We start from the raw sequence: 12054 nt of genomic DNA on the forward strand, positions 1-12054 counted from the left end.
ATTTTCCTCTCTTGTTATCATACGTGTGAGAACCTTAGTACCAAGAATGAAAAGAAATGGGGATAGAGGATCCCCTTGCTTAAGTTCTCTAGAAGCTTAAAGTACCCACAAGGGTTACCATTAATGATCAACGAGTAAGAGGCAGTGGAGATAGACTTCCTGATCTAGTTAATCCCACCTGCTATGGAATCCAAAGTTGTCCATAATACTAAGCAGGAAGTTCCATTCTATAAAGTCAAAGGCTTTTTCCATGTCTATCTTAATAACAATTAGCCATTTTTTTCCTTTCTTTTTTCTTTAATGAGATGGAAGATTTCTTGAGCCATGATGGTGTTTTCCTAAATGATCCTCCTAGGGACAAAGGCTGCTTGGTGTGGAGAAATGAGTTTAGGATGGATTTTTTTCAGCCTATTGGCCAGAATCTTAGCAATGACTTTGTAGCAGACATTTGAGAAACTAATAGGCCTAAATTGGTTGACAGTATTAGGGCTATTAGTCTTAAGAATTAGTGCAATGTGTGTGTGGTTCCATTCTTTGAGTAGTTTCTCATTGATGAAAAAGTTGGTGATGGCAACATTGAAGTTTTCTTTGATAATGTCCCAATATTGCTTATAGAACATACCGGTGAAGCCATTTGGGCCAGGGGCCTCATTGGAGGGGGTCTCTGAGTTGAGAGGATTTCTAGGTAAGAAGGAACCTCATAGAAGAACTTGTTCTCCAAGTTAGAAATCTTATCATGGAAAAGGTCACTCATTTCAGTGTGCATGATTGGGTTAGAGGTTGTGAAGATTTCTTTAAAGTGCTCAAGGAACTTGTTTAGAATCACAGGGATCTCAGTTGTCCAAGTTTGAGGGTTGATCTTGAGGCTCTCAATGGAATTGGTACACCTCCTTATGGTGGTTGACGTGTGAAAAAATTTAGTGTTCAAATCAGTAGTGGTTAACCAGTTCAGTCTAGCTTTTTGTCTCCATAGGGTCTCCTCTCTTCTAAGCTGCTCATTATGGTTTTCCTTTATCTTAGTTTCCTTGATCATGGACTGAATGGCTGGGTCATTGAATTAGATTTGAGACAGTTCTTGAGTAAGGTTTCTGATGACAGTTTGAATGTGACCAAAGTTGCTCTTGCTTTCGGCGCCTTTTTTTACTTCAATTTTTTTGAGAGAATGAAACTAGAAGTCTCTATAAAATAGATGTTCCATGCTTTTGAATGGCCATTTGACATGCTGGATCTCTTATCTAGGACTATACTAATTATTTGGTACCATTTCCTACTTTGTTCTTTTTATTTATTTATTATCACTGCCACTCGTATCTCTTTCCGGTAATAGTAATATTATCTTGTTTAAAATATAAATAAATAAACAAGCTAATTCAGTGATCATCCCTAAATAGTCTGCTTTCCCCATGCTACTAGAACCATTTTTCATTGCAATAGATAGATAGAAAGAGCAACTATATAGTCATAAACGTCTCTATACAAAGCTTTATACATAAAATCTTGGACGTGCAATTAACCAATCTAACTGAAATCCCCCATCTTTACTACCGTACAGCTCCCCCAAAAGTAAAATCACCGACCTGCATTTACTGATTATTTACATAATCCCTCCAGTTATAGTCAGTGAAGACAGGAGCTTCCTTTTGTTCCACGCCAATCAGCTCCCCCTTCAACAATAAGCAACATCACTACCAGTCATCCATTCTTTTTGTCTACACCACCAGCACCTACTCTAATAATTACAATTTTCACAATTGATGCACCCGTTGGGACAGAGAGAGATTAGAACTCTATGATAGGTGAAATGATCCTTGGCCTTCTGTTATGGCGTATAAGAGCCTCTCTTTCATCCTCTCCTGAAACCAACAATAAAAAAACATAAAATGAAGGGGTAAAAAACATTTTTCACTGTTTTTGTACAGCAGTACCAAGGGAAATTATGCTAGAAAGCCAAGAGAGGGTTCACTTTTGAAGAGTAAGCAGGGAGCTTAAGATAATTTGCACACGTCATCACGCTTGGTAAGTCTGTGTCGGCCCAGATGCTAGAATGCTGTATAAACACCCAGACAATCAGCTAATAACTAAAGAAAGGGAAAAGATGAATTGGATCAACAAGATGCGTTGCTTGTACTGACTTTTCGGACAACAGTCAACTTTGGATTGAGAGACGCTAAACCACCCGGAGGAAGCCTGGGTGCCCCAGTCACAAACTGCAGAAATGCTCGTCTCTGTCCATGGTCAAACTCTTGTATGATTTCCAGCAACTGCGGAACAAGTGAGTGACTTTCTAGAGTATGGAAGCAAGTAAAATGTTTAATCAATTAACAAATGGTTAGATAAAAGATGTAAGAACACTGACATTGACTATAGGAAGACTGCTAGCTGTGTATCCATGATCAAACTTAACGTGATCCAGGAGCTCATTGAACTGGAAAAGAGAATGAACCATAACCTCGTATATATAATGGGTGCACCAAGTAAATAGTGAACAATGAAGTTATAAGATACATACCACCAACGAATCATGTTCTCCACATAGTAAATGCTCTAGTTCGTCTTCAGTAAAAATCTGAAGATGTTCCATAGGGAAAACCTGAAACACCAGATACAAATACATTTACAAATTGTATCATCATATTGCCCATAGAAAAGGCACAAAAATATTTGAGAATATTAACAGAAGTGATCGTAATCAACACAAGTGAAAAGGGAAGGAAGGGGGTGATTTGACATTCCTAATGGCTCAAATGGATATGAAGCAAGAGATTAGCATGAATACGTCATTACTGAAGTTCAGCGGAAAAAGAAAAAAAATATATAATTTTTCCAGATGGATCAATTTCATTTCAGGCTATTCAATTGCATCAGAAAACATTAAAGAAACGGGTCCTGCCTACTTCATCAAAAGAAAGTGTGATAGTACTGACCTGGTTAAACCCAGATTTAAATGCTTCTGCTTGTCTGGAAATTCCACTGTTTATAGTCGCATCAACAATAAGCGAGACATAGTCCTCCAAGTTTCTCATATTAACCTGGTAAAGCAACATGAATAAAATAAACTAGGTTATTGCAATCAATAGAAAGATCATGCAAAAGAAAAAAAAAAGAAAGAGAGCAATCGCATTGAGGACACACTACCATTTTGTAATCAGGCCCAGAAGCAAGTACATAATTAGGATACCCAGGAAGAGTAAAATCAAGGCAAAGATCCTCAATTCTGGTATCCCGAAAGAATGAGTCAAATTCAGCTGGTGAATTTTCTCCATTGACCGATTCCAAAAACCTTTTTCTATTGACAAGAGCCTGAAACTCTAGCAATGTCCTACTGAGCTCGGGATCAAACGACTGGATGTCATACAGAGTAAGTTCCTAGAAAAAATAAATGAAATGAGAATTAACTAAAAAAGGCCGAAGCTTGAATTATAAGTATTCATGCAAATTAACATGACAATCCTACCTACAATTTCAAATTAATAGCACTCAGAGTTGGAAAGTACCCGGCCAAGAATAATTTTGTAGAATGCTTTCGAGAAGTGCAGATCCAACACCCTTCCATCTTGAAGAGACTTTGCAGCTACTTGCCCCAAAAGGACAAACTTTTTTATTACTTCTGAAAACTGGTCATCAGATGTACTCAAAGTAGATGGCCATGGGCGAGGAAAGAGTCCAGAAGGTGACATAAGAATTCCCTTATCCTCAGCTTCCAAAGTTGTACTGGATGCAAACAAACCATACTCCCCCCTCCACATACCCAGGCCAGATTTCTGGAACTCACAACTTACCAGGGTATAGAATTCCAATGTTGGACCAAGACCAGTACCAACTTCTTGATCATATTCAATTTCAACAGGCATTTTGTAACGGGCATGCAAGTCCATTATTTTGGCAGCAGACTCTAGAATCTGGTCACGGAAAACCAAAAACTTCTTACGGGGCAAGCTGCCAGTGCTGGGTCGTCTGTCACTCGTGGCTCCTGAATTACTATGAGACAGTTGATGAGACTGAGATTGCAGTTGACCAAATGCTGCTAACTGGAAGTACTTACATCTTACCTCAAAACTAAACAGAAAAGGACACGAAGCTACTAATTGTTTACACCAAGAAGGCATCCCACCAATAGACACAGACAAAGAGTCCCGCATCTGCTGTTCAAGTTTTTCTGTCAACTTACTGTTTACAAACTCATTCTGAGGCATGGAAGGAACTCCTACCTTCAAACTATCCAAGTCATCAATTTTCCCTTCAGCAAAAGCACATATTCTTTCACGAGACATCAGATGGAATGTAAACCTGTGCAAGCTTTCCATGCTTTTGAGCAGAAACAACACATCATAAGTTGAACTTGACCTCTCCAAGTCAGAAGTGAGTTCACAAGCATATATGCTGGAGACAAATGGAGTGTATTCCATATATGCCCCAACTTTATCTGATACAGACAAGTTTTGGCCTGACTGAAGACACTCTTGAGAATTGCCTTGTATGGGTTCCAAAGCTCTTTTATACGTTAAGGTATAAACTTGACTCCATAATTTTGCCCCAGTAATAAATTCATTTTCTTTTATTTGTTTTTGTAGAATTGCTTGGTATAGTGTCAGTGTATGATCCAGCTGTTGCCCTTCAAGGTAAAATACCAGTTTTTGCAAGGCATCTTCATCACTGCAAGATGCAGGATGCTGTACTCCCATATTGACCTCAGCCTCCAGAGGAAGTTGCATTTCTTGCTTTGCAAAATCCTGTTATGTACAAAAAATGAATATCTAAGAAAATGATGCTACATAGGTGCTAGAAAATGAGAAAAAAATGGCCATATAACAACAAATCCACAATCATAAAACCAAAGGGGAAAGTCATGCTTATATAACCAATACTTATAAAACAAATACTAATATATATATATATATATAAATATATATAGCCAACACCATGTCATAAAGCTGAGGCTAATGTTAGCTGTATTGAGATCGTAAATTGATAATGAAGGAAAGAACAACTACAAGTAAGAGTTTCATCCAAAGATATCAAGCTAGGAATTTGCTGTCTTACATTAAGTGCTTGTTCAAAAGCAGACTGAGACAAGTTGGCATCATTGTCCTGAAGAAAATTATAAATGAGAATAAATAAACCATTACAGATTCATAAAGTCCATGTAAAATCCCTCGCCCTTTGAAAAAAGAACCAAATAAAACAAAAGCAGAAACCTTTTTGACTCTGGAATGGAAGAATCAATTTAACTTAAGCCAATTCATAAAACATACGAAAATAGCCAGCATATTCAGAAAATCTGTGGACATACTATCAGGACACTTAACATTGGGACTTCCATCCACACTAGTACTTACAGTTGATGGTAAATCATGCGGTAAACTCTCAGTTTTACCCGTAGTGCAACTGGCTGATTTAATGTGCTCATTTCTTCCAATGCTAACTTTAGGCCACAGAAAGCCTTCAATGCCATCCAAAGAGGAAAAAGGGTCCACTGTCTGAACATCTCCAGAATATTCACCAAGGTATGTCTCCCCCTCTCCTCTCACAAAGCGAACCTTTAGACATGGATGCATTGTGCGGCGTCCAATTGGAACCATTGCATATGAGTATCGTTGCTTGGATCCATGGCTCAAAATAACAGGGAAATTTTCCAAAGAAGACAGTGCACTTTGTAATTTTCGTATCAGCACCAATAGGGGCAAGTCCACAGAGTAAGGCTCTGAAGAAGATAAGAATAACCTTGCGAACATCTCAAATCGTTTTTCTACAATAATAAAATTACCATTTACACCCTGAGCCTTTCCCTTTTCTCTTAGGTATTGGCCATTGGATAGGTAACTCAGTAATGATCTCACAACCCCACTTTCAATAAATTCGAAAGTGGAAATGGGTTCCTTCCCATTAAGAGTTTCCATAATTTGATGCACTATACAATAAAACCTCTCTTCATACCGTGCAGGTGCGTCATTACCTATTGTCGCATTAACCAAATCACTTAAAGCAGTAGAACAGGTTCTGAGTTTTTGAAGAATATCAGTCACCCCTTGCTCAGACAAATTCGGTGTGAAGTAATTTGTCTTTACATGCTTTGCAAGTTTGTGAACAGAATCATTTTCAAGCTTGCAACTACCAGTTTCTGAAGTTGTCGGAGGCTGACCAGTAGCAAAAGCATAACATAGGCAGCTCGGAACCTCCTTTGAAGCTGATTTCTGGCTTGAGTCAAATGATAGCTGGACAGCAGTGAATTTGGGAAACATTAATTGCGCACAATTTTCTTGTACTGACAATGCATCAATAGCAAAAAGGACACCTTCCTTGATAAATGAACTCAGGAAAATATCAGAAAGCTTTTGCAGGATCATCTCAGCAATATGTAGAGCTACTAAGAGCACATGCTGATCCTTTCGAGTGAACACTCCGGCCAAAAAACTGGTAATTAGACCAAAATAAATAAATAAATAAATCTTCAGTTCAAGAGAAACATTATCAGGATTAATACTGTAAACACAAGAAAGCCTGGTTCACCTTGAAATGTTGGTATTCTTAAGCAATTCAAGAAGCATGTCAGATTTGCTGAAATAAACTAACTTGTTGATAACAGAAAGGCAGCCATAGCAAACATATAAATTTGCACCAGAATTAACTACCTGTGCAAGGGGTGAAGGCAACATTACAAAGCCATATAAGGAAAAAAATCAATTTACTGCTATATACCACAAAACCAACCTGGATCAACAAGGGAAGTATATCCATTCCGAATTTTTGCAGAAGACTGGGGGAATTAACTAAAAAGGATTCCTTATCCAACACCTGTTGAGCATCTTGATCTCTAGCTGTACTAGGTAGGAGCTCATTAAGCAACTTAAGAACTTCATAAACCTGAGAATTAAAAAATAGCAATAAAACCAACATTCCGTTTCCTCTAACACTATGGAACACATGAATTAAATTTCATAGTCACATGCAAAATCGGAAAGCAATAACTGAATCTATAACAATGAGAGTCTCACACTAAAAAATAAATGCAAAAACCTCTATACTACAGGGCCCATACTTTACACATAAAAAAAAAAAAAAAAACACAATATATGGCACATAATTAAATTTCAGCAGTCACATACATAGTTGAAAACAATCCATGAACCCAAAACCCAATCTATCATTACAATCTTTGATATGGTTTTTGCTAAAAAACAAAACTATGGTACAAGATATTGTATTGCAAATAATTAAGGGATCCTCCCAATTGCACATTTCCCAATTGCACATTTCCCAATTAACAATATGGCACAAAACTTAACAGCTTATGTGTGCAACTTATTAACAGTTAGCACCACCTGTGTTTCTGAGCTGTGTCGGAGTAAGTTCAAAATCTATTGGGTGTTTGAAACGCAAAACAGTATCAAACTTTAAATTTATATGTTCCATTATCACACATTGCCAAAAACCCAATGCCAAGTTTTCATTCAATAGTTGCCAGTCCAGCAAATGCTCATAAAACTGATAGTCCAAAGATTTGATTAACTTTTATTTTGCATAGGAAACAAAACAGAGTTGTGTAGACAAAGAAGTAAACCTGATCGCAATGTCCATCCACCATATGAGGAGAAGACATTCCATGTGAGAGGTCATAAGTAGATAATATATCCTTCAGTATGCTGCTTATCTTAAGCTCATATAGAGTTCTGATGGCTACAATTGAACCAGAAGAAAGTTTTACAAGTAACCCAATCAAACCCTGACAAACCAAAATGGAAAAGTCGGATCACTCTTGGAAAGCAGTTCTATGTAAAAGCTGGTTAAGAAGAAAGAGTATCTAAAGTAAACCTACATTATATATAGGGCGAGATATAGTGGTTCGGCAATTCAAATCTATAAGATGTATGACTTGATCAATCAATCTGTGCTGACAAAGTTCATCCAGCAACTCAGAAGACTGACTTACTCGCTCCACTATTTTAATCAAGCAGATAGCAACATATTCAACAAGCTGCAGATTTGAAATTAAAAATTAATAATAAGTTGGAAGATCAACAAAAGACTTTAAATAATAACCAATTTAAAAGAAAAAAAGAAAGAAAATTAAAAAAACTCTACACAATACTTGCCTGTCTATCTTCATACTGAAGAAGATTGCACAATATGGGAATAGCTTTCATGAAAGATGAAGGGCATTCAGAGGGAAGTTTCTTGCAGACGTTCACCACAGTGGAAAGAGCAACTCTCTAAGGCAAGTTAAATAAAAATTAAATACCATGTTAAAAGCCCTCACACCACCAAAGCAATTGCATATACCACCTATTTTCAAATAAAAACTTGTTATAAATGGCTTGCCTGTACACTTGTTGAAAAGAAGTCAATATAATTTAGGACAGCCATAATTGCCCCAGCCTGTAAGCAAGCAAGCGGTTGCTCCCGTGATATCTTCTCCAACGCTTGCAGACACTACAAGAAAACAGGGTTAATAACCTGTAAGTTCCCATTTAAAAACACTATTTTCTTCAGAAACAAGGTGGTAAATAGGTTAACTTGGAAACAGGCAATCAACCACATATAAATAAGACAGTACCTGTTCAGCAACATCCAAGTACTCAATAGCCAATAATCTTTGACAAAGAGCAGGAACCGCATCATGACGAATTAGGAAATTTGATGATCGAGGATACACATCGCATATATATGTTATAGCTCTTATAGCTAGTAACATTATATCTGGGTTACTCTCGTGCTTTGCAAGGTTTACAAGAAGCGGAGACAAAGAGTCTGACACCATGCTTGAAAGTGAATCCTGTGTACAAAATGACAACACTTCACATAACTCAGTAAGTGAAGCCAGTTGTTCGGAAGGGCCACTTTCTTCACTCAAACTTGATAAAATTCTCTTGAATTTTCCATGATCAGTGGACGATCTCTGCCTCTGATAATCACGATAGTGGCGAAGATTGCTATGTCTTTGCTCCGCATCATCAGAATCACAAGAACCATACGCTGAATCCCTTTCAGGTTCTCCTTCCGATCGGCTTGAGGCTGAAGCAGATGACGAAGTTTCCATGTCATTGTCGCGGGTTTCATGTGCTGAATTGGGGGAGTTCATATGGGTCTGAACCGATGAATTCGATGAACTCGGTCTGAAATCCAACGAACTGCATGCCCGCTTATCCGCCGGCAATTCATCAACCATTTCAGCACGCTTTTGGCCACGATTACCCATTTATGGATCAATCTCTAAACTTCCAGAATTCAGAAACTCGATAAACACCCACCCTGTATAGTTCAATGCCTTCATCAGATGAAGCATTGATTGTCGCTGCTATAATATTCCGAAACCCCATGAAACCTAATCATCGGAACTATAACCCCCAACAAGAAAAAGGAAGATAAAATAAGTCCAATTCAGAATCACAAAAAGATGATCAATAAAAGCTCACACTGACAAAGTGGAAACTTCATTTTAGGTGAATACTGAGCAGAAATTAACATTTTCGTTAACACAGAATTCCCAATACTAAAAAAAAAATAATCGTCAGAAATTTAAGTTTTGTGTTTGTATCTTACACCACCGATTCCGTACCATAAAAGTAACCACCGCCCTGAGAGAATAAAACAATCAGAGTAATATCAAATAAACAAATAAAACCGACAAAATAAACACCTCAGTCTTGCTCCAATATCACGAAAAAACGCTAAAAACGAATAGCCCTCGACAGAAACAAACACAATCACTTGCAAAGCATTTAAACAATGCCACATACAAAAACACTTGCCAGATAGATACACATAAACAATTTCACAGGTAGGAAAAAGAGAAGGGAGAGGAAAATTAAGATCAGAAAAAAGGGAATGGTACAACTTGTAAGAAAGAAAACGGGAATTATGATGGACTTTAAGGTACCCAGTTGAAGTTGTGTTCCAATCGGTCTTCGACTCGCTCGAAGACCAAAATATATCGGTACGAGAATCTTAGGGTGATTTCAGGGATAGTGCTTCGTTCGTCTTTGGCCTACTCCTCTGGTTCATGAAAGGCTCTTCTAGGATGGAGACGATGATAAAAAGAAATCGAGAGGAGGAAGAAGAAGAATAAGAGAAGAAGAGGAAGAAAAAGGAACAGAGCGTCAAGTGTATTAAAAATTAAAATAATTAAAAGCTCGGAGAGAGAGAGAGCGATGATCTTACGGACGATTTCTAATACTGGAAGGAGAGCTACTGTGTAGGCGCAATGCATCTACGGTTGATGCCAACTCAGGGTGGGACCCGTTAGGCGGGAGTATCGGAGGTGTTTGCGTCTTTGTTCTCACGTGATCTGAACCGTCCGATTAGGAGTATTTTGTTTGGTCCGACCTGGCACCGCCTTATTCTACCCATAAATGGGCCTGCCCTGGGCTAAGCCCAATCTTTGATGCCTAACAAAATAAAATTAAAAAATACATATTTATAATATTTTTTTAGAATATAATAAATCATCTCTAGTTATTAAATTTTATGTCATGAAATGATGAGACGATAATAAGAAAAAAAAAATTAATGAATAGCATTATTCTTTTTTTAATTGATATATTTTAATTAATTTTGTGAGTTATTCTCTTATCAGATCATTACATAAAACACATTATCATCATTATTTAAATAGTAATATTTAATTTGTAAAATATAAATTTTTAATTTTTTTTAAAATTAAATTATATCAAATAAATATTTTATTAGATATATTCTATAATTTAAAGGAATAGTTAGTTAAAACCCGATATATCAGATTTGAATAATAAATTTTAAAATAATTATATGAAATAAATGTTGAAAGAATATTAAGGGAAATGATCCGTGCATATCTAGAACAGGAATATAGAGTGGATATGTGAGGTGAGGTGGTGAGAGAAATGGGGGAAAGCAAGTTGCATCATTGCTGGCATGAAAGAGAGGCCCCGATCAAAGTTAACTGGGCTGCCTTTAATTTTTATTATTTTAATTTATTTTTTACTCGGTAAAGAATCCCTAGTTGAGAGATGATGTCAATAGCACAAGTCATCCACAACGTGTAGGAGAAGGAAGCGGCAAGATTCGTGCAACGCACGCACCTGCTGCACGCAATGCAGTAAGAGAGTTCTTTGGACATTTTGATAAGTTGATTTAAAAAAAAAATTAAATTAAATAAAAAAATTAAATAAAATATTATTTTTAATATTATTATTTTAAAATTAAAAAAAATTAAATTAATTATTATATTTATTATATAAAAATTTAAAATTATTATAATGATAAATAAGATGGGTTGAAAATTAATTCTCAACGGCCTCTAAGTACCGCAACTTGACCCAAGACTGGAACCCCCAAACAGCAAACTAAACTAAAGGTCCAAGTTTTACTTCAGAAAAAAAGTCAAAAATATCGTGTCTGTGTGTAATCATGCACCGCAGCTGTTTTATAATTATTTAAATATCTTTACTTTTCTTCACCTTATAAACCATACATTATAATTTTTTTTTTTTGTTAAATTAATTAAACTCTTTTACTTTTCATCTTTATATTATCTACTTAGAATATTGATAATGGCCTAGTCAAATTCTAATGAAATTTCAAACTTTAGCTAAACGTAAAAAAAAGCCTTCATAATAAACTAGCCAAAAGTTTAAAGCTAACATTTGAATTACAGTAATTGTTGGATGCTCTCTAAACCTGATAAATTACTATTCACACTAGAAAGTTTTATTTTATTATTTTATCTACCTCTCGTTCTCTGTTTCTCTACTTTTTTTTTCTTTTTCTTCATCTCGAAACCTCCTCATTTTCTCGTTCTTTTCTTTTTTCTCCCGAAAGCTCCCTTCTCTTATTCAATCCACAAAGTAATTTCTCTTCGTCATTCTTTTCTCTTCTTCAACCCGCAAGCCCATTCTCTCTGTCGATCGTCCACGTTGTTGTTGTCTTCCAGCTTAAACGATAATCTCTCTTCCTTGCTTCTCTCTCTCTTCTCTGTTCGTTCTCTTTGAGGCTTTCCTCTCCCTTTTCTCTTTCTATTTTCTCCTATTTTCTTTTCATCGAGTGATTGAATCGTCTTGTGTTTTGCTTTACAATGACCAT

At 36.5% G+C, this 12054-nt stretch overlaps 1 protein-coding gene across 5 annotated transcripts; it reads right to left on the minus strand.

The window, feature by feature from the left end:
* Window positions 1-1407: 1407 nt before the first annotated feature.
* On the minus strand, window positions 1408-10153 carry LOC122275282 (E3 ubiquitin-protein ligase UPL4). 5 transcript variants are annotated; one of them, XM_043084275.1, is made up of 19 exons: window positions 9875-10153; window positions 9538-9572; window positions 8552-9332; window positions 8317-8427; window positions 8091-8207; window positions 7814-7972; window positions 7559-7720; window positions 6709-6861; window positions 6508-6629; window positions 5337-6411; window positions 5041-5088; window positions 3495-4730; window positions 3136-3366; window positions 2925-3029; window positions 2510-2590; window positions 2357-2425; window positions 2133-2261; window positions 1964-2047; window positions 1408-1853 (listed from the first exon to the last, which is right to left on the minus strand). In XM_043084275.1, the coding sequence occupies exons 3-19, from the start codon at window positions 9191-9193 to the stop codon at window positions 1788-1790; spliced, it is 4590 nt and encodes a 1529-aa protein (XP_042940209.1). In that variant the 5' UTR covers window positions 9194-9332; window positions 9538-9572; window positions 9875-10153; the 3' UTR covers window positions 1408-1787. The 5 variants fall into 5 exon arrangements, with proteins under 5 accessions (XP_042940209.1, XP_042940208.1, XP_042940207.1 ...); XM_043084274.1 differs by lacking the exon at window positions 9538-9572 and having other exon boundaries at window positions 8552-9246; XM_043084273.1 differs by lacking the exon at window positions 9538-9572.
* Between the last annotated feature and the right edge of the window lie 1901 nt (window positions 10154-12054).

Source organism: Carya illinoinensis, chromosome 9, assembly GCF_018687715.1.
Source record: "Carya illinoinensis cultivar Pawnee chromosome 9, C.illinoinensisPawnee_v1, whole genome shotgun sequence".
NCBI lineage: Eukaryota > Viridiplantae > Streptophyta > Magnoliopsida > Fagales > Juglandaceae > Carya > Carya illinoinensis.